General features: G+C 33.6%; 1 protein-coding gene and 1 pseudogene across 1 annotated transcript in view; both read left to right on the top strand.

Moving 5' to 3' along the window:
• DPYD (dihydropyrimidine dehydrogenase) overlaps window positions 1–25,842 on the top strand; it is a 796,991-nt gene that overhangs the window by 95,096 nt on the left and 676,053 nt on the right. Inside the window, exon 3 of the mRNA XM_068540384.1 lies at window positions 16,781–16,863. Within this exon, the coding sequence (XP_068396485.1) occupies window positions 16,781–16,863 (83 nt within the window). The remainder of the gene's footprint in view (window positions 1–16,780; window positions 16,864–25,842) is intronic.
• LOC137761173 (cytochrome c-like) lies at window positions 23,088–23,535 on the top strand (annotated as a pseudogene).

Here is a 25,842-nt window from a genome sequence, read left to right as displayed (position 1 = left end):
ATTAAAAACAGACTAATAGACAATTGTTATGAATTTAGAAGTCTCTGCCAACTTCTTTTTTTGATACAAATTTATGTAAGTAACTGTCAAGTAAAAACCTTTATTTCTTCAAAACCAAAAGGATATTAGAAGGCTTTATTTTTGTGACTTAAAAATTATTGCTTTTCTGAATTTTAACTTAACACAAGAACTTAAATGATTCTATTAAACTTTTCTCACATATTTAAAATGCACGTGTGCTTTTAAAGATATATGATTAGAAATACTATTTTAGGGTCTTTTGTTTGTTTGATATCTATCTAGTACCAAGCATTCCATGTTTATAGAGAAATCTTAGGCATATGTTTTTGTAAACAAAAATCAGTTTATCAATTTACTGTTTATGGAGACTTATGTTGGATCGGATTGCATATTTTTTTTGGTAATGTACATTTAAAATTTTTGATGCACTGAAGATTGTTAAATTTCAGTACTTCCAGTACTGAATTACTCCTTCCTGTTTGAATTGACTCACTTTGCTGCGATCTCAAGGGTTTTATTCCAAACAAGAGAATGAGATAGCTTAAAATGATACATAGCCAACTTTTAATTATTTTTTAATAGAATTTTAAAGTAAGTGGTCCTTCCCAGCACTGGAGAAAAGACTATGTTCACGTATGTTCACATCTGTGAGTTTACCTGATGTCTAACTTTACATCGTACATGCTATGTATGGTACTGTTGTAATACATCATGCGTTGCATTACGCAGCCGTATGGTCTGTAGACATTTGTAGATTTTGACCAAAGTAAACATATTAAAGATTAAGTGCTAAACACTGAGAATAATGTGTTTTCTATGTAATTAAGTGCATGAATAAGCAGATTGGATTCAGCAAATGAGACACTTGTTTAAGATTTTTAAAGTGGATGATATTCCTAAAAACAATCCTTCACGTGAAAAACTTAACTATCTAAAATTGTCTTTGAGATGTAGAAAAATACCACTGATGTCAGAGTAGTAATAATGGAATTATTCCACTACCCCAACACTGTCAACCTTGACCTCAAACTTTTCCTCATCTGCTGAGATATCCCTATTCTGGAAAGAACACCCACTGCTTCTGAGATAAGCTGCCCAAGGACAAGGGATTGTTTAATTTTAAAGCCTCCAGATTATATCAAATTTTTAATTTTGAATAGGCTTAAGATCCTATATAGAACAACTGTGTACCTCTGCCATCCTAGTGGTGGTAATTAATTTAGTGGGGGCGTACTGATGTTAGTAAAACTATTAGTAAATAGTTTATTTTCAAGCTTCCACATGACAAAGGTAAATAGCTGTTGGATCATGTGGTTGATGGGCATTTTAATGTAGATTACTCAGACTGGTATTGATCCTTCTCTACGATAACAAATCAGCCAGTATATGAAGTGCTTGGTACCATGAATTTATTAGTATTAAGAAAATGAATTTAATTTTTTGTTTTGGTAGAAATACCTTTTATAGAAATTAACTCATAAATATATAACACTTGAAGAGTTGTCTTTTGGGAAAGTTCTGATCTTCTTGGAATTAGGTTTTTCTTATTGGCCTCATTTAGCATAGCAGGACTCAAAATATCTACCAGAGGGTTATTTGAAGGTATACAAAGTTCTGTCATTTATTTGAAGTTCATAGCAAGGAACTGCCGAAAGGGAGCTAATTCATGGTGAACTGTGGTCTGCATGCACTCCAGTGCTTAAAGAGGTATTTAAATAGGAGCTCACATACCCAAGCTTAGGAGACAAATAAGGTGATCAAAGCTTCCATTCCTTCTGTAGCTTTCTGTCCATCTTCCACCGTATCACTGAACACAGGAAGGTCCAGTTTGGCCAGGAAGCTTTTGCCGTTCATCAAAAAAATATACACCCATGCTATTTAGTAGATATCATAGGCTGAACTGGATGAGAGTGCTGTAAATGAGCTAGGATTTGAAGCAACGTCTTGAGAAAATGATAGAAATGTAGATTATGATTTGTAATCCAAATTTTTTCCCAATTTTCTTATTCTTAGCAGGCATATTCTATAAACACCATCAGTTTCTAGTACTTTCAGGGCTTTTTTGGTTTTGTTCTGCTTTCTTGTTTTTTTTTCCCCTCCATTTTAGCAATTTATTAAGTACTTAATTGGAAGTCCTTGTTTTCTTACTATAGTGACTTGCAAATAGTTTCCTTTTTGATTTTTTTTTTTTTTTTGGCACCACAAAGAACATTTTGTTGTGACTTATGAGTATGTACAGGAAAAATTATCTTAAAAAGTTTGGGAGATTCAACTGGCAGATAGACTCGTTTGGGTTAGCTATACCCAAATGTCCATTAGGAGTACTTAACTCTAGAATCACAGGAGAAGATGAGTTATAAAGCTCAACAAGGGCAGTGTCTATTCATGTCCAGTAAAGCACTGGTAATGATCTCTTTGTGGAATGCAAGAATACTCTATGCTGTCTCTTTTGAAGTAACACTTTTTAAAGTCTGATTTCTTTTCATTAGAATCTATGCTCACTAACCAACATTGATTTTTATTTGCCATTCCATATTGAATTTCCTGAAAGTTAAATTTCACTGTTTATGTTATCATAATAGTCTGGTCCATGTAACAGTTTCATGTAATAAATGACTGCATTTGCACTGTAATTTGGTATCTCTGTTTCATTTAACTTGGTTAATGTGAGACACAATATGAAAGGCAGACTGACAAAATTAGCTGTTAGTCTGCAAGACTGAATAACCAAATTTGGACCATGAGGTAGTTGTCAAGATAAGGCTACAATGGAAGGCCTCTTGGAGGAAAGATAGCTAGCTGCCTTCACTGACATCATTTTGCACTTTTAATTGAAGCTAGCATCTGATTCATGTATGTGAAAGTTCCTAGACCATCCATTCAACAAGCCTTTAATGGTTAAGTACTATGTGGAAATGTAGTAGTAAATAAATTAATAAAAAAATCCTCTTGCCTTCATAAATAGTCAATATTTATAAATAAAAAACAACCACTTGCCTTTATGAATACAGTCAGTATTTTTAAAATACCATAACATGTAATATAATGTTAGGTATAATAAATGTTATGAAGAAGAATAGTAAAGTAGGGAAAGGCGGCAGAGAGAGTGAAGATAAATTCATTTTTAGAGACAGTGGTTAGGGAAGATGTTTATAAAGAAGTGCCATTTAAATAGAGACCTGAATGAAATGAGAGAATAAACCATGTGAATATTTGGCAGAAGAACGTTTCAGGCAGAGGGAGCAGCATGTGCAAAGGCCCTGAGGAGAAGGGGTGATTTTGTGTAGAAGGAACAGCAAGGAGGCACTGTCACGGGAGCAAATTGAGTTCAGGAAGCCTGGTAGCAAATGAGATCGGTCCTATCAAACAGAGCTTGAAGGTGAGCAAACTTCGCAGTTGAAGTAGTAGATTTTCATTATTTAAATTGCTCTTTGAAAGGCTATTCCCCCTCAAGATTAGGTGAATAAGTAATAATGACTTCTAAAAAGCAAATATTAAGATTTGTATAGCGATTTGAGATTGGCAGTGTCTGGCACATAGTACTCCACAATATTTTTTGAAATAATGATAATTGTTTTTCATTTGGTTATCCTGTAAACCAAGTGAGATTCATTCAAAATCTAACCATACGGGGACTTCCCTGGTGGTCCAGTGGTAAAGAATCCGCCTTCCAATGCAGGGGATGCGGGTTCGATCCCTGGTCAGGGAACTAAGATCCCACATGCCTCAGGGCAACTAAGCCTGTGTGCCACAACTACTGAGCTCGAGTGCCTCAACCAGAGAGCCCGCGTGCCACAGACTACAGAGCCCACGCTCCCTAGAGCCCGCGCACCCTCAACTAGAGAAGAGAAAAAAACCCACACGCCACAACTAGAGAGAAGCCTGTGAGCTGCAACTAAGAGCCTGCGTGCTGCAACAAAGACCCGAAACAGGCAAATAAATAAATAAATAAATATTAAAAAAAAAAATAGAATCCAAAAAAGACAAAATATAACCATAATTTGAATAAGAAATTAAGATTAAAAAGTAAATACTCAATCTTGAATTTTGTTTACCTACTTTAGATATAGGAATTAATGCTCAGCAGGTAGGATTCTGCAGCAGAACTGTTTAATTTTTGCTCACCTTGGGAAAGTACTAAAATATTACTTAATTCTTACCATGGATAAGAGTTAAAATTTAAAATACTTAAAGGTAATTGTAGCTAAAATACATTTTGACTTAGACTATGAGCCTGGAAATGAGATTTATTCTATCCATTTAAAAATGTATAGCACTATTTGAACAGTGCTTTCTTGTTTAGAGCATATTTTCACATACATGATCTCATTTAATTTTTCCTCACAACACTTTGAAGTGTGTGTCATTACTTTTATCATTTTCATTGATATCTTCATTTCATGAGGAAATATTTGCAGATTGAGATGTTAAGCATTTTCCTAAGAACATATAAACAGTTTACTTGCCAAGCTGGAACTTAAAAACAGATTTCCTGTCTCCACAGCTCCTACGTCTCCTACTATATTATATTCTATTTCACTGTGACTCATACGAGATTCTCCTAGACAGGCCTTGATTGTAAGCTGGCCACCATTAGTGAAATGACATTAGCTAAACATGATTGTCTTAATGTTCACTGAAAGGATTAGACTAGTTAAGACATACCGAAGGGAAAAGCAATTATCTATTGAAATATGAAACTCTGGATTAGAACTGGAAATCGTATATTGGTATTAGAATATTCATCTGGAATTTAAAAAATCTGAATATGGTTATTATTTCTCACTTCACTCATAAAGAACTTCAGTGGGGCTAGTTTTGAGGCTTTTTCTGAGTGCCAAGATTTAAAAAGTAACATTTTACTGGAAGAGTAAGTTCATCTAATTGACTCATTCTTTGGAAGAACTTAGACCTTAGGAATTTCTGACTTCATGAGAAACATAGGCATTGGTATTAACTTTTCCCTGTTTGCCTTACTGCCTAAAGAAAATCATTAAATTAATCAATGCTAAATTACCTTAGAGTTGTAGCTTTATAGCTTGGAGTGTGCTGTTTTACGTAAATTGTTCAGATTTTGAAATGTAAATTTATAATTGCCTCCATAAAACTTGTGACCTCGGTGGTGTTAATTCCCTGTGGGTCCTGCAGGCTTCCAGTCATCTGAGGTTTGTAATGATCGCAGTAATATGCAAGGATTCTTCCACTGGATGTGGGACATACTTGCCTGATAATAGTTTCCTTATTGAATTATTGAATTGAACTTGTGTTTTTGAACATGAAGAGGTTTTTTTTTTTTTTTTTTTTTTTTAAACCTTCGTATCCCCAGTGACTACCGTGGTGTATCTGGCACCTATTAGAATCTAAATAAATATTGAATGAGTGAATGACTTGCTTTCATTTTAGCTTGGCAACAGGATTGACTTGTGCAACATAGTTTTTATGAGTAATATGAATACTTAAACTTAAGCATCATTATCAAACAATAGAAATTTGCCAGCTATTGGACCCCTTGCTTCTCAATGTACTTGGACATTATATTTGCAACTTTCATTTCTATGTCATCTAGGTCCATTACAGAATCATCCTTCCTCATATTAAAATTTGGTGCGCATAGACATAGGGCCATAGATGGGCTTCAGGGGATCCACTGGCTCACTGAAATTGTATGTAGCATATTGTATGTATATGCATATGAATTTTTTGTGAATATTTAATTTTTTAAGAGGAAGGGATCATGATTTTCATTATATTCTCATAGGGATCTTATGATCAAAAAGTTAAAAATCTTCTTTTTCCCATAAAGACTGTATTGATTTTACTTTATTACTCATTAGAATCACTTGGGAGACATGAAAAACGCACTTTTTTCTACCTCACTCCATAATGTCTGATCCATTAGGATTATGGTGGGGTTCATGGATACTCTTCCTCTTTCTCCTCTTTATTCTTTTCCTTTGCTTCCTCCATTTATTGAAAACCTTCTATTTGTTTGGTGTACTAAGTGATTTACATGTATTATTTAATTTTGATGGCAGTGCTAGAAGGTTCAAGTATATTTTGCTTAGGATAAACTGAGTGTCCTGCCTAAGGACCTATAACTAGTAGGCAGTAATGCTGAGGTCTGAGGCTAGAGCCAATTCCACTACCTTTGCCTTCTCGCCCCTCCTCAGCCCCCCTTAATCTGGAAAATTTTGTCTCATTTCAAAGACATGGTTAGAAGTCATTAACTCATAGACATCTCTGCTCTAGGAGAGTTAATTCCTCTCTCTTCTCTATATTATCACTGGATTGTTATCAATATGGGGGTCTTTTCTTATTTACCTTTATATCCCTGATGCTTAGTATGATGCCTAACAGTAGATTTTCAAGTTTTTTTTTTCTGAATTGAAATTTAATTGATTAACTTCAGCTTTTGTTATTTAGTAATTATGAGACTAAAGTTCTAGTAGCTGTGCCGTTAACCCTCTGTGACCTTAATAATATAAAACTGTTTCCTCATTTATTAAAATTAATTTACTAATTTAAAAAAATTAGGTTACTATGTAAATTTTAGATCCAATCTATTTAGTTCTAGTTATTGTGATTATTTCATAAAGGAAATGCTGTCCTAATAGAAATTAAATTATATGGTAATACCATCAATTCTTTTGTTTAATAATGTAATTTGCTGAATTTTTTGCTTCTTTCCTGCCCCATCCAGCATGTGAATCACTAGATACTTGGTTGAATTTGTTATTGTTTGGTTTAGTTTAAGCAAAGATACCTCAGTGATCGTGTTTAAATTTCTCAGCATTCAGAGATCTTCTTGTGTGTTACTTTGCCTCCATGTTGCTGTTGATATTTTACTCATTTGTTTTATCATACTTTTATACAATCCTTAATACAGATGAGATATTAAAACACTGTAAAATCTATCACAGTTGAAACCCTAGACCTTCTCTCAACCCATGGGGATTCATTTGGCAGGAGGCCACCAAAACCAGTTCTTTTTGATGCTTAGTTTCTAGTTTCTACTTTAATTGCTGCCAAAATCTGAGCACTTGGGAATTTAATTGCTCATTATATTTGTCACAGTGGTGTCACAGACCCAAATAAAGACTGTTGCATGCAAAATATTTATGGGTATTAATTTTGCCTAAACATCTGTATATTGGATTCCTTATTTTTCTACCTTGTAAAGTATAGCACATCCAGAAAGAAATAAAACAGTATTCTGTACGAACTTATGCCCCACTTTATTAGTAAACTATTACCATCCAATCCAGTTATCTAAATTTAACAACAAACATGTAGAGGAGGACCTATGCAGAACTTTATTGTATTCACTTTATTCAGTTTACTATTTTGAAGCAGTCTCTGCGGGATTTGAGTCTGGCTCTGAGGACAGACTCCTTGGGTTCAAATCCCTGCTTTATCCCTTACTAGGTATATGACCTTAGGCAAGTTATCTTAATCTCCCTGTGCCTGTTTCCTCAGTTGTAAAGTATGGATCTCAATGGTTGTTGTGCAGATTAAATGGGTAAAGTTCCTAGAAAAGTGTCTAACACAGAGTAAGTCCTTCATGTTATTAGCTAGTTTACTATTAATATAATTCATCTTTATACGCCAAAAAACTATAACATTTACCTTGGTTGCTGATATGGATTTCCAGTTTCCTACTAATTAAGTAGAGATAACATTTGCCTGTTGTAGCCAATGGAATGTCTGTCTGGTCAGCACTAAATTCAATACTTTTCATGTCCTTCCATTTTTTCTGTGTGTTCCCACTTTCTTGCTCCATGGTATTTAGGCTAATAGGCCTGTTTTTTGTTCCAGTGTTTTATTACTAATCACTGATTTTTCTTGTTCTTGTACTTGCTAATCTGAGGAGTAGTTTGTTCATTCATTCTCTCCCTGTGTCCCCTTTTCCTTTTTAGTTACCCTTTGCCTTTCCCTTCCTTCTTTCCTACAAAATAGATTGTCTGTCTTGCATCTGCTGTGATGGTTGCAGCTCTCTCATACAATTATCTTGGTCAAGGGAAATTACGAGGCACTTGAAAGATAGGAAGTATCAGTCATCACCACGGGTGAGTTCATTTTTAGAATTGTTTGAAAGTTTTTTACACCCTGGAAAGTCCCCTATGCCTTACTTATACCTGAAATTGTATTCTGGGATAATCCTACACTAACATATAGAATCCCCTTGAAACAGGAGGGAAGGGGGCAGGGCACAGCCTTTAAAATAATGACATAGCCATAGGACATTACAAAAACTGGTTAAAACCAACTAGGTACAAGATGGTGGATGATTTGGCTTCCAGGGTACCTTGAGCCTCATTAAACGTTCATTGTAATACATTAGCATGCTAAATGACACATGCACTAGCGCCATGACAGTTCTGAGCCCAACTATAAAAGGTCAAAAAGTGGGTGGTGGCTCAGTTCCTGGAAATCCCCACCCCAGCCCCAAAATAATTGGAATAATCCTCCCACTCATTAGCCTATGAAATTACCCAGCAAGTAAAAGCTAACCACCTCATATTTCGGGGCCTCTTGCCTTCTAAGATGGCCCACACTCTGCCTGTGGAGTGTTTCTTTCTTAATACATCCACTTCTTACCTATCACTTTGTCTTTCACTGAATTCTTTCTGCGACAAGAACATCAAGAACCTGAGCTTCATTAAGTCCTGAGACCAGGTGTGTGATCTCAATTAAAAGACCGTGGCTTCAAGTCCCAATCTGAGCTACATGGTTTCACCCTGTAATGAACAGCGTATTAAGTTATTTGTTATTTAACATAAGTTTATAATTTTTCTCAGATCCGTACTCATATGAACTGGGCTGAGAATAGACTTTGATAGGAAGACATTGGCTCCATTTTACTTACAGTTGTCCCTAATGTTAGGAAAATGTTACTGATGGTGGACATGAGACTGAGTCTCTCTGCCTCTCGTCTAAAGCATCTGATGCTTAATTTTATTTATGGAGAGGATGAGCAGATAAAAATGTTAGTTGCTTGAGATGTTTATCTCATTCTGGAAAAAGACTAACATTTGTCTTAATTTGAATTTAACTCTTGTATCTCTTCTTTGGTACTTTCATATATTGTTCTTGAAAAAAAAATCTTGGATTTGATTTTTTCAGGACACAGGTATTTTTGGTGAAGGTAACAATTAGACTGTTTAAATGTTTACAAGACTTATTTATTTCCTCTATTGTTCTGTTGGGCACAATAAGTTTTGTGCAGACTCAGGGAGTGTGAAACATGGAGCATTCTTTCCTTTTCTGTTATTCAATACTCATTTTGGGTTCCCATTCCACTTCATGGTAAAATATGTCATTTTAAGCACTTCCAGATAAAATCACTATTAAATTTGAGGCTTCTCATCATTAAAATGAAGAAATACCTTCAGATGCTCTGGAACACTTTATCTCTCAGTCAACTCTGATATCTTTGCCTGTCCTCAATTCCTGGAGCCATAGTGAGCTCAGTGGGGCCACTTAAGGCTTCTGTGTCCAATTTTTCTCTCACTCTGTCTTCAGGAGAATGTTATTATCTCCTATCTCTGTGGCTGGAAAAGCTAGATAATCAAGCAGTCTTTCCACCCTATTGTTTATGTATGCTAGGAATAGGCCTTTAAAAACTCAAAATCCAGTAAGTTTGTTTGTTTCTTCTTTAATGTCCTTCACGAACTTGTTTCTCTGCAGCAGTGGAGACCAAAATAAAGTTTAAAACCACAATGCGGGTAGCAAAGAGGAGGAAAGTGATGAGGGATTTCAGGACCAAAAGAAAAAACAGACAAACGAGAAAGTATATGTATTTTTTCTTTATGCTCTCAATTTACCACATAGAAGGGAGGCAGATGCATTTTTCTGTAGTAGCATCTAGACTCGTTTGAGATTCTGAAACCATCTGTATAATTTTTAAAAATATAAATCTGAAAGAGTAAAATTTCCACAAGAATTCTGTTTTGAAAAGGTTGTCTGCACATGGATTTTACTGTGAATTGACCTTTTCCAAAAATTGATCAGATTAACATTCACTTTTTTGAAATGATTTATAAATTATAAGAAATAAAAAAGCTTATTTTTTATTTTTGCTTTTTACATTTTATTATACAGTTTTTCCCAAGGGACTCAGAAATGGATATTGGGATGAAAAGAGGTTTTTGTGGACTGCATCGGTGTTTGCTCTTGATTCCAAGCTGCTGTGTCACACGGTTGTATCAGGCAGCCTTAAATATTTGTTATCTATGACTTTGTTTTGCCGTGGGCATTATTGCTCTGGTCTAGGGAGTTACTTTAAATGGCTAAATTGAGATCTTAAAATTCTCTCTTAATTACAGTAACGCGACTTTCTAGCCTTTCCATTGGTTTTAATGATTAAATCTCACATTTCCTATAGGTAGCGTGTGAGAAGACAGTACCCTAACTGAAGACAGTTGTTCTTAAATAAAGAGATTCAGATATAACGTTATTTGATTTTGTTAATCTCTGTTGGTAAAATCAAAGTTTCTAAGATTTTCTTGAAAACCAACCATACAAAACAAAAATACCTTGTCAAGGTACAGATTTATTTCTATTAAATGACTCCATTTAGCAAACACATTTGTATTTATATATGTGTGTGTATCTGTGTATATATTTATCTATATCCAAAGTAGGAGATATATTAAAAATGAAAAATATGCCCAAAACAATTAAATAGAAATACCTATTTCCACATCTGATTTGTAAACCACCTGTGGGGAAGTGATAGGTGCTGTTTTCCATATCAAGAGTCAGTAGGGCTTCCCTGGTGGTGCAGTGGTTGAGAATCCGCCTGCCAATGCAGGGGACACGGGTTCGAGCCCTGGTCTGGGAAGATCCCACATGCCGCGGAGCAACTGGGCCCGTGAGCCACAACTACTGAGCCTGCGCATCTGGAGTCTGTACTCCGCAACAAGAGAGGCCACGATAGTGAGAGGCCCGCGCACGGTGATGAAGAGTGGCCCCCGCTCGCTGCAACTAGAGAGAGGCCTCGCACAGAAACGAAGACCCAACACAGCCAAAAATAAACAAATAAATTTAAAAAAAAAAAAAGGAAAAAAAAAGAGTCAGTAAAGTTTGAAAGAACAAGGTTATGAAACCTTTTTACAACTTAAGATTTAAATGTAAGACTCTTAGCAGTGATTCATCTAAATTGATGGGGTTGGGTTTATGGCAAACCTAGAAAAAAATAAGTATAATTATACGACCACAGGCAAAACATGCATTGTTTTCCATTAACAGTTAAATTCGGGAAAAGAATGAGATATAGAATCAGTAATCCTGAATTTGAGTATTGACTCTACCATAGTCACGTAATTTGAATATATTTTAGATGAAAACAATTTGAGTTAGATGGGAAATTAGTTGGAATGAATAATCCCAGTCAATGAATATTTATTTTTTCTTAATACTTTTTAAGCTTTTATTTCATTTTTAGCCATCTATTCTTGTTTTATGTTTATAATAGCATTAGCAACAAACAACCAAACCAAACCAAAAAGGAATTAGCTAAATAAATAATAGCACATGGGTGCAGTAGAATATTATGCAACTCTAAAAATTGTATTGCAAAGTCTGTTTAGAATCATGAATAAATACTAGTCATCTGTGATTAAGTTTAAATATATGAAAGTTAAAAACAGTACGTTCCAAATATTATATACCTAGTAGTTGTGTTTGGGTCTTTTCAGGTATTCGCTTAGCCCAAGTGGCACTATTTGAGTATCAGTTGTTCACATTAAGCTATGTTGTAGGTTGAATATAGCAAATAAAGGTAACTGATTTTATTATATGACTTTATTTTCGTTTACTGCTTTGTGTACATCCTTATACCTCTTTTTGGGTGTGCAAAAGTAAACTGATTGGAAACTTTTTTTGGACAATTTGAAATATTAAAACTTTCATGAACTCATTGGCAAATAATCAGAGGAAGCAGAAATCTTAATTAGTCAAGTGCATATTTAATAGAAAAAATAAATATTGGAAAAGTCAAGTCCTATCTTATATTAAATTTCTTTTGCTAGCAATTATTTTGTTGTATTATATTTTACAAAAATAGCATATTCAGCATAGAATATACAAATACTTCCAAAATCTTTAAAAAAAACTCTTAATTTTTTAAATCTTGAAGTCAAAAAGAAATATAAACCTATAACTGAAACTTTGGAAAATATTGAAAACTATAAGTAAAAAAATAAACCCTTGTTTATTCAACATTTTGAGATAATCTGAGTTACTATTTCATTTCTAGGTCTTTTTTGGCTTTGCTTGTTGTGTTTTCCAAAATTGTAATCATATCATACAACATATTCAATTTTATAGTGTCTTTTTAAAAAAATTACACAATGTCATACAAACATTGGCTAACTCTATCTAAACAGCATTTGTAATTAATGCATAGTATCCCTCAAATTTAAAGTGCTTTATTTAACCATTCTTTTATTGTTGAAAATTTAGGATCCCCCCCAATATTTCACTGTCATAAAAATGCTGCATTGAACATCTATGAACATAAAGCTTCTAAAAAATATTATTATTTCCATAGAAATATTTGAAAGGGCACTATAATCTGTTCAGTGTAAAATTTATATTTGTCCCCCCCCTCTTTTTTTTCCTGAATAAAGAAAGGAAAACTCTGCTTTCTGCCTTAGAGGTCCAGACTAATTTTTATCCCAGAAGTACTGGGAAAGTGTTCTTCAAAGGCCATCTAATTCAAATAATTTAGCTATTCATCTTTGCAATTATAGTCATATAAATGTCATTCTTTAAGATTATCACTGTATAGAGAAGAAGTTCATAATTTAGTTAATGATGTATCAAAAATTTATCAGGGTAAGTTACAGGAATTGGATCTTTAGTACAGAATTTTAGTAAATAATAAAATGTTATTTTATTATTATTAGCTGGTAGCTAACACTTACTGTGTCAGATACTTTGAACTTCTTGATCTGCATTCTTTAACTGTAGTGATATATTACTGCATTATGATCCCTTCACCAGAATTTGAACTCTCTTCTAAAAGCTTTTTACTGCAGTATTACATATGGAAAACTAAACACATCTTAAGTATTCAGTTCCATGAATTTTCACAGAATGAATTAAACTGTGCCCTAGAAGACCCTCTTCTGTCTCCTGTAGTCACTATCCACTAATTTCCAACACCTTGATTAGTTTTACCTACTTTTAAAATAGTAGCTTTATTGAGATATATTCACATACCATAAGGTTCACTCATTTAAAGTGCATATAATTCAGTGGTTTTTAGTATATTCACAGTGTTGTGCATTGATCGCCACTAATTTCAGAACTTTCATGTCCCCAAAAAGAAACCCTGTTGCCATTAGCAATAATTCCTTCCCTCTCTGCAGCCCCTGGCAACCACTAATCTCCTGTCTCTACGGATATGCCTGTATTCAACATTTTATATAAATGAATTGACACAATGTGACCTTTTGTATCTGGCTTTTTCACTTAGCATAACGTTTTCAAAGCTCATCATGTATCAGAACTTACCTTTTCATGGCTGAATAGTATATCATTATATTGGTATACCATATTTGCTTATCCATTTATCATTTTATTGACTTGCATTTTTTCTACTTTTTATCTGTTATGAATAATGCTGCTATGAACATTTGTGTATATATATATATGTGGATATATGTCTTGATAACTGTAGGTTTATAGTCATTTTTGAAATCAGGAAGTGTTAGGCCTTCAACTCTGCACTTCTGTTTTTAAGAAGGTTTTGGCTATTCTGGGTCCCTTCTATTTTCATATGAATTTTAGAATCAGCTTATCAAAATCTGCACAAAAAAAATAAAGTCAGCTGGGATTTTGACAGGAATCGCATTGAAACTTTAGATTAATTTAGGGAGTAGTGCCACCTTAACAATATTGTCTTCTAATTCATGAACATGGGATGTCTTAGCATTTATTTTGGTCTTCTTTAATTTTTGTCATGATGTTTTGTACTTTTCAGTACACAAGTCTTATGCTTCTTTTGTTAAAGTTATTAAGTAGTATTCTATTTTTTATGTTCTTATAAATGGAATTGTTTTCTTACTTTTATTGTTGAACTATTCACTGTAGCTTTGCTTATTTTTGTTTCCAAGTTATTTTTTTAAAGGTAATTTAAAAAAATTTATTTATTTAATTTATTTTTGGCTGCGTTGGGTCTTCGTTGCTGTGCGCAGGCTTTCTCTAGTTGCGGTGAGCGGGGTCTACTCTTCGTTGTGGCGCGCGGGCTTCTCATTGCGGTGGCTTCTCTTGTTAAGGAGCACGGGCTCTAGGCACCCGGGCTTCAGGAGTTGTGGCTCGCGGGCTCGAGTGCAGGCTCAGTAGTTGTGGCACATGGGCTTAGTCACTCTGCGGCATGTGGGATCTTCCCGAACCAGGGCTCGAACCCGTGTCCCCTGCATTGGCAGGCGGATTCTTAACCACTGTGCCACCAGGGAAGCCCAGCTTTGCTTATTTTTGAAATTCATGTAAGTGGAATAATTTTCCTATGTGATCTTTTGTGTGTCAATTTATTTAATACTATGGCTGTGAGATAATCCATGTTATTCCACATAGATGTAGTTTGTTCATTCTCATTGCTATGTATTTTCCATTGTAGTAATATAACACAGTTGATTTATATATTCCATCTTTATGTGCATTTGACTTGTTTCCAGTCTGGGGAAATTTGGATAGTGCTACAATTAACATTCGTGTATACGACTTTAGGCGAACATATTATATATTTGTTCTGGGTGTATTCCAAGACATGAATGCTCAGCTTTTGAAAGTGCTACCAAAAAGCTTTATCAAGTGGTTTTAACAATTTACAGTTCCACCAGCAGTGCTGCAGTTGCTTTTTATACTATAAAAACCCACTTTTGTATCATCTATCTTTTTCATTTTACACATTTTCAAAGTGTGTAGTGATGTTTCATTTTTAAAATTTGCATCTTTCTCATGAATAATGCTGTTGAGCATGTTTTTTTAAATTAGTTATTTGTATAGTCTCTGTTATATAGTGTTTATATAAGTCTTTTGCCCATTTTATATTGAATTGTCTGTTTTATTTTCATATTTACTTGTAGGAGTTCTTTATTTATTATAGATATAAGTAATTAAAACAGTGTGATGCTAGCAAAAATATAGGAAATTGAGCAGTTGGCCATTGTGGACTCCAGAAACAGACCCTATGTATACTGTGTCTTACTTTATGGAAAAGATGAATTAAAGTGGGGAAATGATGGCCTTTTCAATAAGTAGTACTGATTTAACTGCTGACCTGTATGGTGTGATTTTCTATTATACACCATATACAAATATCAATCCCAGATGAATTACACATCTAAATGTGAAATGCAAAGTAATAAAGCTTTGTGGAAAAAGTATAGGAAAATAAATTTATAACCTTGAGGAAATCAAAGATTTCTTAAACAGGACACAAATAGCACTAACCATAAATTAAAGCAATAATAAATTGGGCCTCTTTAAAAATAAGAAATTCTCTTTATGAAAAGATACTATTAAAAAGTGAAAAGACAAGACACAGAGCAGGAGACATTTGCAACTTACATATCCAAAAAAGGACTTTTATTCAGAATTCAAATTATTTTAGATACATTTTGCTAATTTTCAAGATTTTCATTGTAAAACATATAACTGTGTTAAAAAGGATCTTTGCCTTAATTTGGCTGATCTAAAAAAGGTATCAAGGTAAGATAATGGTATATATAACAATGGGTTTTAAATCAATGAATTCTTACACATTGGAAATTATTAATCTAAATTCTGTATTTTTGTGAAATCCAGCATACTTATTTACAATTTAAAATAGAACCCATTAATGTTTAAATTTTTATTATTTAGTTTTACTGTCTGTTAAATTAACTAAAATGCTAAATCCAATTATTTTATTTATTTTTTTAAATCCAATTATTTTATTACCTAAATACATGAAATCTAATGTGCCAAAAGATTCATATGGATACATTTTTTAGGCTAAAATTTAATCCTATATATTATGTTCTGATAACTTATTAGGGTCATGTGAGATTAAGTTAGTTTTACATATAAAAACATAATTAAAATTAAAAAAAAAAAACTCTTAGAAAATTCAGTCCAGTACTGCCTAGAGCCTGATGTAATGTCACAATTTTAATGATTGGACTTATTTATTTTCAAGTACAGATACATATATATATATATATATATATATATATTTGTGAACAATTTGTATATAACTGTTATTTAAAGATCTAATTTTAAAATTTTAATTTCAAAATGTTTGAACTTTTATTATTATATTATGCCTGGGCTTTATCTTTCCATATCAGTAAATACTAATATTTTAGAACTGGGTATTTATCATATACAATTTATTGTGATTTCAAACTTTATTGACTTTCTTTTGAATTCCAGTTGGCTTTGATATACTTGAGATTATTTTGGAGAACTAATGTTTAAACCTCAAAACTCTAAAAGTTGTACTACTTTTATATAATATTCATTTCTTCTATTTACCCAATTTTGAAAAATTGGTAAGAAGACTTCTGTGACAGCTGTATCATAAAACGTTGTTATTTTGTTACTGTTGAATTCACACTGTCAATTTTAATGAATCCTACCCAATTAAAATGGTGTGCATATTTTTGAGTCCATAATCAATATAATCAATTATATTTTACATAATTGCATAGATATAATTTTATCTCAGGATGTTGGAGGATTAATGCATTTTTCTAATATGTTGCAGAATTGTGAGAAGCTGGAGAATAATTTTGATGACATCAAGCACACGACTCTTGGTGAGCGAGGAGCTCTCCGAGAAGCAATGAGGTAAGTCTGGGTCACCATAGCAACAGTCACAGATGTGGTAAAGAAAAAGTCATTCTTCATTATTGGGGGAACAAATGAGTTCATTGCCACCATTCAGCTCTGTTCTCTAAGGTATTAATTTGTCAGTGGAGAGACTTCCCTTGAGGCTGTACTTTGGTTTTGAAGCTGCATAAATGTTAAGCCTCAGTGCACAGTAAAAAATGTAAATGTTTAATTTGTTACTTAAAATGCTTAAGGGGTGTCTTGTTTTATATTTATACTAAACTGTGTGATTGAATGGAAATGTTGTTCATCTACATTCTGCCTGTATAAAAAAATAAATAGTACAATGGTGTTTTAACTGAGTAGTATTTTCTCCTAATTAATATTTAATTAAAATATTTTATAGGATTATACCATAGTATTTTTAAACCGATATACGTTTTCATACTATTATAAAGCATACAGATTAACTTTTTTTCAAATACAGCAGTCTGTAATGAACCTGATGGGTTTTCTTTTTTTTCCTTTTTAACATTACTATTTCTGAATATTTTTCTGAAATCTCCCTAAACTTAATACCTTTTTAATAACTTTTAGGAAGCAGTCTTTAAATCCATCTGATCAGAATCATTGAAGGCTTTTACTAGACATTGAAAATGTGTGAAGAATAAAACTTAGCATCCTTACAGCTGGAGAAATGACAACAAATGATGTTAATCTTAAAAGTTCTGAGCTTGAACCTTTGAGTGGGATAATTTCCAATATATTTGTACAGAAATAGTATATTTGCCTTGATTTAGCCTGTGGAACTAAAATTGATTTTTAAAATATATCTCCTTCTATCCATGCTCATTTTTTAAGGGCTTAAATTAAGGCTAAAGAAAAAATTTTAAATAGGAGAAAGGATAAACCTATGACGCTCCCTAGAAGGGTATTTTGGGCACAATTTTTTTATTGCTGGCACACAGTTACCATATACTTTAGTCTAGAAGCTGCTCTCATTTAGTGACCTCCCTTTTACCACGCAAGCAGCAGGGGAAAGTAATTAAATTTAATAGAAGCTGCCCTCATTTTGAAGCCACTTCTATTTAAAACCACAGGGGGAGGTAATTAAATTTAATGGAAACAGTAGCTTCTACACAAAGATACATGGTACTTCTATATAGATGATTATGATGTCACAAAAAGAGGAATAATATATTACTAGTACTGAGAAATTACCAGCTGGAGCAAGTGAGCCTATTTTATTGTTAATGTCTTTACTAATAAAAAAGAGGGAAAAATAAAACTGAGTCCACAATAGAGAATTTGTATCTATATACAATGCAAGTGGACATTCTCAGAAAGTTAAAGTTATTGAAAATAGTCGTAAATATAAAATAAAGAGTAAAATGTATTGTGGAAAAGGCCAGTGCAGAAGTCATGACTGAACTGCTGTTTTTCAATATATTCTTTATCCTCTACCTGAGGTATAAATTGAAAACATCATTTTTGTAAATGTTTATTATAATAACTTTGAATATGTTAAGCATAACATCAACATTTATTTAGAACTGTACAGTTATTCTCTGTATTTTTATATCTATTCAGTTTGAAGTAAACCCATAGACCCACAGGAAGACAAAGAGAATGCCAGCTCTGAAGCTTTGAATAAAAGGCCAAAAACATAGAAAGAATTGCAAAGGGGCAATGTGAATGAAAATGGATGTGAGTGAGGGAAATACAATGAACAAGGGAAGGATGTAATTAGTATAGAAAATTCATCATCAAGAAAAAAAACAAATTGAATTATGGGAGAACTGTGTTGGAAGAGATTATTAAATCCTGCCAAATTTTGTAATACTTGCCATTTTCGAAAATTCTGCTTTTTAAAAAGTAGAGATGAATTAATGAGAAAAACAAGTATTACCTGATTGGAGTAACCTCTCAACCACCCATGCTATGAGATAAAGCAATAGGCTAGATAATTTAAATCAGCATTTAATCATATGGCTGTGTAATGTACTTTGTTTACATTGGCAGCATATTTTACACATACATACACACACTCATAATCTTTAGATTCACTAAACACAACTAAATAATCTTGTTACCAAAAGCATTCAACAGTTTAGTGTACTGTGGGCCTAGCACTTTTTAAAAAACTTCTGGTTTTTGCCTTTAGAAAATACAGCAGGAGCTCATTCTTTATATGTGAGACTATGGAAGCATGTAAACAAAAAGTTATAACGTTATGTGACTAATAGAATAAAAGGAGAATGCATCAAGGGGCAAAAATTAATTGTTCTCTCATCTATGATCATTTTTTTTTTTGTCTTACATGAAGAGTGTCAAATCAAAGAAAACCATGGAGAGGATAAGAAATTTGATCTAGGCCTTGAATATGACCAGTTTTACAGGTAGAGGGAAAGGTATTGAACAAAAGTGCAAGATGTATTTCAAGAACAGTAAAATGGTCTGATGTAAAGCAAATTTTTTTCAAGCTTTTTTGAATGTATGTTTTCCTGCAAAACTCGCATAGGCAGAATTCTTTGGTAGTATCTCTCCTTATATGCCAAGAATCCTTGGGTATAAATAAAGCAGTACGAGGTTGGCAGGGATGGTGGGAACTATTCAGAATTTCAGAGTGTGAGAGGGGGCAGTGGGAGACAGGTATGAATCATTTGCCAACAATTTCAGTTAGCTCAGGGGCTGGTCTCAGGAGGCTTGTTGGAAATGTGTTTGTTACCATATACTAGAGGTCAGTTACATAGAGTCTAGCTTGCCATGATAGATACTTTAAATTACTTCAAGGAGTGATTGTGGTTTTTAAGGAAGGGGATGACAGAATTAAATATATTGATAAAACTATGAAGATTATTTTACAGCTTTTTAGAATTCTAATAGGGTAAGAAAATACAATGTGGGGATAGATAACGATCATTCATTTATTTAATAAACATTTATTGTATTTCTGTAATACACCAGGTAATGGGGTTACAGATATGAATGAGAGAATCTCTGCCCTCAAGGGGCTAATGGCCTAGTTGGGGAGACAGATACAAAAATCAAATGCCTGATGTGAAGGCTCAGAGCCCCAGTACTTGAGTTGTTTCCCTGGTCCCAAAAATGCCATGGCATTTTTTCTCTTGGTCCATGGGCATGACATAGCTTGGCTATTGAACATCCTTTTTTTCTCACTAACTTAACCTCTGCAGCAGCCCTCAGGTGGCTCCGGGCACCCACAGTGGTACCCTCCTCCTGAGTGTGTCTGTAGTCTGGAGAAATTGGAGCAAAACTGGACTGAATCTGAAGAGTGACATTTTGTGGTTGCTGTGTTTGGGCCTTATCATCAAGTTGGGCATTACCTCCTTATTTATTAAGGTTCTACTACTGCTATGAGCTTAGAACAAAAAAGAGAGGTCTCTGCCCTTGCTCAATTCTCTGTCATCTCATCCAATCCCTGTTCGTGAGCAGTCTTTGCCATGCAGTCTTGGACCTGTTCTTTCATCAGTGTCCCAGCTCAGGAATCATTTTAGACCCCTCCGGGGCTTCTTCCTGATCCCAGATGTGTGGATCTAATCCTGGATGCCGGCTGTTTAAAACGTATAAGGGGCTACAGCCTACTCTGGAATGTGCTGGCTAAATGAAACAAGTATTTTATTAGGTTTTAACTCATACCCAGACTGGGAGAAAATAATTCAAAAGTTCGTTTTGGCAGTAGAGTGGAGGGTACAGTGGAGGGAATGAGAGATCTAGAGAAATCAGTGACCCCACTAAGATAAAGGTAGAAGGGTATAGAGGTCAACAGAGTAGAGTGTGTTTGAGAAATTTAGAAATATTTAGACGGTAGATCTGATGAGACTGTGACTTAATAGCCTCAATATATGAAAAACTTGATTTAATCTCTGTTGCTCTGTTTAAAACCTTTTAAAGTTTTCTTATGCTTTCAGAATAAAGTCTAATTTATTTGTGTATCCTACTAGATAGTAAATCTCATGAGGGTAGGAGGATTGCTATTTTGCTCTCCTTTGTATTCTTAGCCTTACCATAGTATTAGCATATTAGGTGCTTAATAATTATCTGTTGAATTATTGATAAAGATAAAAAATAAGAAGAAGGACATTTATCAAGGGCAAGTCAAAAAATTTTTTTCACTTTGTATGCAACTTTTTTTTCCTTTCCAGTTTTATTGAGATATAATTGACATACAGCACTGTGTAAGTTTAAACTCAAATGTTTTTATTTTGAGTATTTGGATATACATTAATTGAGATAAGGAAAGAGAAAAGAAGAGGAGGATTAAGTAAGACGATTTTAGTTTTCAGATGAATTTGAGATAGCTATGGTAAACTCATGTGTAAATTTGCAGTAGGCAAAGGAAAATACAACTCTGCAACTCAGGAAAAAGACTGGAGGTTGCAGACTGGGATTTGTTAAGTATTTTGATATTTGTGGCCATGGGAAAGCATCTGATTTCGAATGATAGTGCATGGAATCAGAAAGGAGGAGAGTCTAACCAGATGCCTAAGAAAATACTTGATTTAGGAAAATGTGTGTCAGAGAGAAACGTATTTTGGGATTTAAAAATTTTAAATAACTTTCTCCAACAGAATAAATTGGGACTCTGATATGGTGTGTCTGAGCACTTGAACTGTGGCTAGTGTAACTGAAGAACTGAATGTTTAATTTTATTTAATTTTTATTATTTTAAATGTAAATTGTTACATGTGGTTAGTGGCTATGGTTTGGACAGCAACGCCCCAGAGGGATGTTTTTGAGTTGCTAACATGAAATTCACCTTTCTCTCACGGATGGAATTATCATCAAAGGAGAGTCTAGGGTAAGGCTAAACCACGTTCACACACATCACACATACACATCATGCACACTCTCAAGAAATGAAGAGTTAAACTGGATTCAGAACATAGTAATGGATATAAAACCAAAATTAACAAATATGATATGGAGGAGACAGGTGACTATTATTTTCTAAAGACATGACTTGTATGTAGAAATCTCTATGGAATTAACAACAAAAACACTCTAGAAATTTATAAAAGAATCTAATAATGTGGTCAGTTTTAAGATAAAGATGGAAATTTGTGAACTTTTCTGTGTATTACCTATTCTATGAAGATCCTATGAGGTAGTTACATTAGAGTACACCAATCATCCAGAACGTGTTGAATTGCTCGGCAAATGGTATAAGAGGCAGTTGTTTTGCTGTTTAGAAAAAAGAAATCACCTTATATTTTCACCTCACAGGTGTTAAAGGAAGTTTCGTGTATATTAAAGAGCTAAAGTAAATAAATGAGACAGCCACAGTCCAATAAACTATGAAAGTGACTATCTCTGAGGTTTGGATGGGGAAAGAGATAATAATCCAAAAAGTAGTTGAGGAAATAACTAAGATTTGACTACATTAAAAAAGCTTCTGTATATGGAAAAAAATCACAAAATTTATAGACAACATCAGTGTTCTGTATTGCCATGTGTGTAAGAGATTCAAAAATATTTAGGAGCTCAGTGGTTAATTGGCAAAGTATGATTAAGAAACCCTTAAAATATTCAACTCTAATGGCAAGCAAAATATAAATTACATAAAAAGTACTAATTCTTGGTTATTGACGTTACTGCAGTTCAGCGAGGAGATTTTTGAGTGCTGGAGATGGAATGGTAAGAGCCATTGTCCTATTCTCAGAGATCAAGAGGAATTGAAATTACTTCTGCATTTAAGGAAAGGAGTGCACCAATAAGTACTAAGAACCTTGAAACAAACATACCCCTTTTCATATAAATTTAACTTCATGAAATATACTATGCACATGACATAGAAATTATGGACAATCTGAAACTGTTTCTCAAATTATAGAATATAACAGTAAACAAATTGAGTAAAACCTAATTGTCTACTATTAAGGAAACAATAAGAAAATGAAGTTTCTAGAATATAAAATAATATATATGGTATATCAATAAATATATATACATAATGGTAAATTGTGGCGTATTTAGTTATATCTGGATATTAAAATGATCTTTAACACAGTGTTTCTGAGTGGCACGAGTATCATCATGTTCACTGAAAAATACCAGGAAACAAAATTGCATGTAGAACATGATCTCCATTGAATATAAAGAATAAAGAGAAAAAAGATAGGAATAAAATACAGCAAAATAGCTATTATATCTGGGTGGTGGGGTTACACATTTCTCAGGCTTGTAATTTTCTGTTCTAAATTTTCTATAATGGGAGCATATTATGAATGATTAGAAAAATAATGAGATACATAGGCGCGGACTGGCGTGTCCTTCGGATTAGAGAGCTGGACGTTCGGCCTGTGAATGGGAACCTCTGAGTCGTGCACGGAGAAAGAACGATTTAAAAATGGGTGATGTCGAGAAGGGCAAGAAGATTTTTGTTCAGAAGTGTGCCCAGTTCCATACTGTGGAAAAGGGAGGCAAGCACAAGACCGGGCCAAATCTCCATGGTCTGTTTGGGCGAAAGACAGGACAGGCTGTCGGATTCTCTTACACAGATGCCAACAAGAACGAAGGCATCACCTCTGGGGAGAGGAGACGCTGATGGAGTATTTGGAGAATCCCAAGAAGTACACCCCTGGAACAAAAATGATCTTTGCTGGCATTAAGAAGAAGGGAGAAAGGGCAGACTTGATAGCTTATCTCAAAAAAGCTACTAATGCGTAATCGTTGGCCACTGCCTTATTTATTATGAAACAAATGTCTCATGACTTTTTATGTGTACCATATTTAAATTGATCTCATACACTAGAATTCAGATCATGAATGGCTGATGTAATATTTCTGTCCTCATTTAAATAAGATTGGCTTGTGGCTAAATAAATATGGTCAGCTTTTTGAATTTTGATAGTAATCCTGGTTCAACAAGTACTATCACTGTTTTCCCCTTCTAAAGAGATGATTAAACTTGAATAAGGAATGTTAAACTTTTCAGGGATATGGTGAATGCCTTCTCAAACCCTATAGGAGATTGGTGTTATATTTAGATTTCTATAACTGGTTATATTAATATATTTAAATATTGAGAAGCTCCCTTCACTGTCTCATAGACCAGCAAGAGTCACCTGTGTTTCAAGTTGTGTTCATTCGCCTGTTAAGGCAAGGGCTGAAGATACACTGACAATGTCCACTTTCCCTTTTTGGTCTTAACTATGCCAACTTAATTAAAATTCTCCATCTAAAAAGAAAAAAAGAAAAATAATGAAGTAAGAAGGAAAAATGGGAAGAATAAAATAAGATACAAAATCTAGGATAAGTGGCAAAAATCAGATTTTAGACTCCAACTGTGATTTTAGATAAATTAGTCTTTTTTCGTCTTACTTTTTTGTAAGATAAGATTAAAAACTTAATAGGATTGATATGCAGAACAGCAGTAATGTAGGAGAGAATGCTTTGTAATTTATGAAACATTAAGAAAATGAAGATACAAAGTATTACAATGTTTGTATACATTATTTCCATTGAATGGTGTATAGTGCTTATTTCAGATAAATTACATATGTCATACATAATGGAATTGACTGGAAAACTTCGGTGTGGTCTTAGAATGTAGAATGCCAGAGGGAATATTTTTTGTTTAACTTATAGAGTCCATTGTAGTTCCATGGCTGTGTGGAAATACTGTACGGGATTTCTGAAAATGATGACATGAAAAAATTTTAAGGACAGAAAAAAATGTATCATCTCCAGGTGAAATCTCTGTCTATAGTATGATAATAGTGAATTTAGAGGTGAAATTTCTCAATTTCTTTTCATTTTTTTCCCCTTATCTCTGCCAATTCAACCCTCTTATCATACCAAAGTGATTTGATTACTGTATTATATTTTGCACCTGTCATAGCCCCTGTAATAACTTCTAAACATCAAGGGGAAAAGTGGGACCTTTTTAAAAAACTTGGTGACTCTTTGTCACCTTTTTACTTCCCCAGGCAGTAGTGGGCCATGTGTAGTAGAAATAATGAAATTGGAAGGTACTTCAGTTGAATAACTTAAGAAAATGGGGTGTCAAAATCTGAAAGAAAAGTTACATATAGAATATAGTTCATTAAGAAAAAAATGTAAAAAACTATACGAAGCTTTCTGATAATGACTTAATACACAAAAATACAGATTGGTGAGATCTATGGATATACCTCTGTGGTGAGAATATAAATTACATTTTAGAGTACAAGCATAGCCAATTAAGGCTTAGTATTTTATTTGCAGAGCCATACATATTCAGTGAGAGCTGTTACATTTAGGTGATTAATCTAAAGATAAACTACCAGGACATTGTATCTCTGAAATCTATTCCTTTTTGCTCAGCTTTGTCACGTGTTAGGAATTCTGTCACTAGATGGTGATGTTGAGTTGCACAGTTTATGTTCTTGGCTTTTTTTCTGGTGTGTGTAATAGTAATTGTAGGGGTACCATAAACCCAGCCAAGTATCCAGAGTTAAAACTGAAAGTATAACTATGTAAATTAGGAAAATAATTTTAAGAGATACAGTACATTGTAAATATCATTTAAGTCGAAAGGTAAAAATCCTTTAAAGCTATTGCTTTACTTTAGACTCATAGACTTTGAGAGGTAGAAGGGATATAAATAGCAATCTAAACTTTTCATTGAAAGAGTGAGGTCTGAAGAGAGATTCAAAGACATTAAAAAGAAGTATTTTTCAGTTTTTCCCTTCTAGATGTGTTAGTCTATAAAGTACAACTTTAGTTTCATTCCTGTGTTAATATCTAGTGGTACTGAGGCTGTTTGCCATCTGATCTAAGGGATGTGTTACTTCTGGTACCTAGATATTGTTTTAGTTGCTTATTGTTTTATTGTTTTAGTTATATTAATTTTGCATCCCTTGCTAAGCATAATGGTTAAACTACACTGGTATTTCTTTAACTGGTACGTCTACATGAATTGAAGTAAAAGACTGTCTCTATGAGTAATTTTGTCCATCTGAATAAGACTTGGAGATAAGAATATTACCACTA

The sequence above is a fragment of the Eschrichtius robustus genome, chromosome 3 (genome assembly GCF_028021215.1).
Source record: "Eschrichtius robustus isolate mEscRob2 chromosome 3, mEscRob2.pri, whole genome shotgun sequence".
Lineage (NCBI taxonomy): Eukaryota > Metazoa > Chordata > Mammalia > Artiodactyla > Eschrichtiidae > Eschrichtius > Eschrichtius robustus.
Note: the sequence above shows the minus strand (reverse complement) of the source record. Positions and strands in the feature narration are given on the sequence as shown.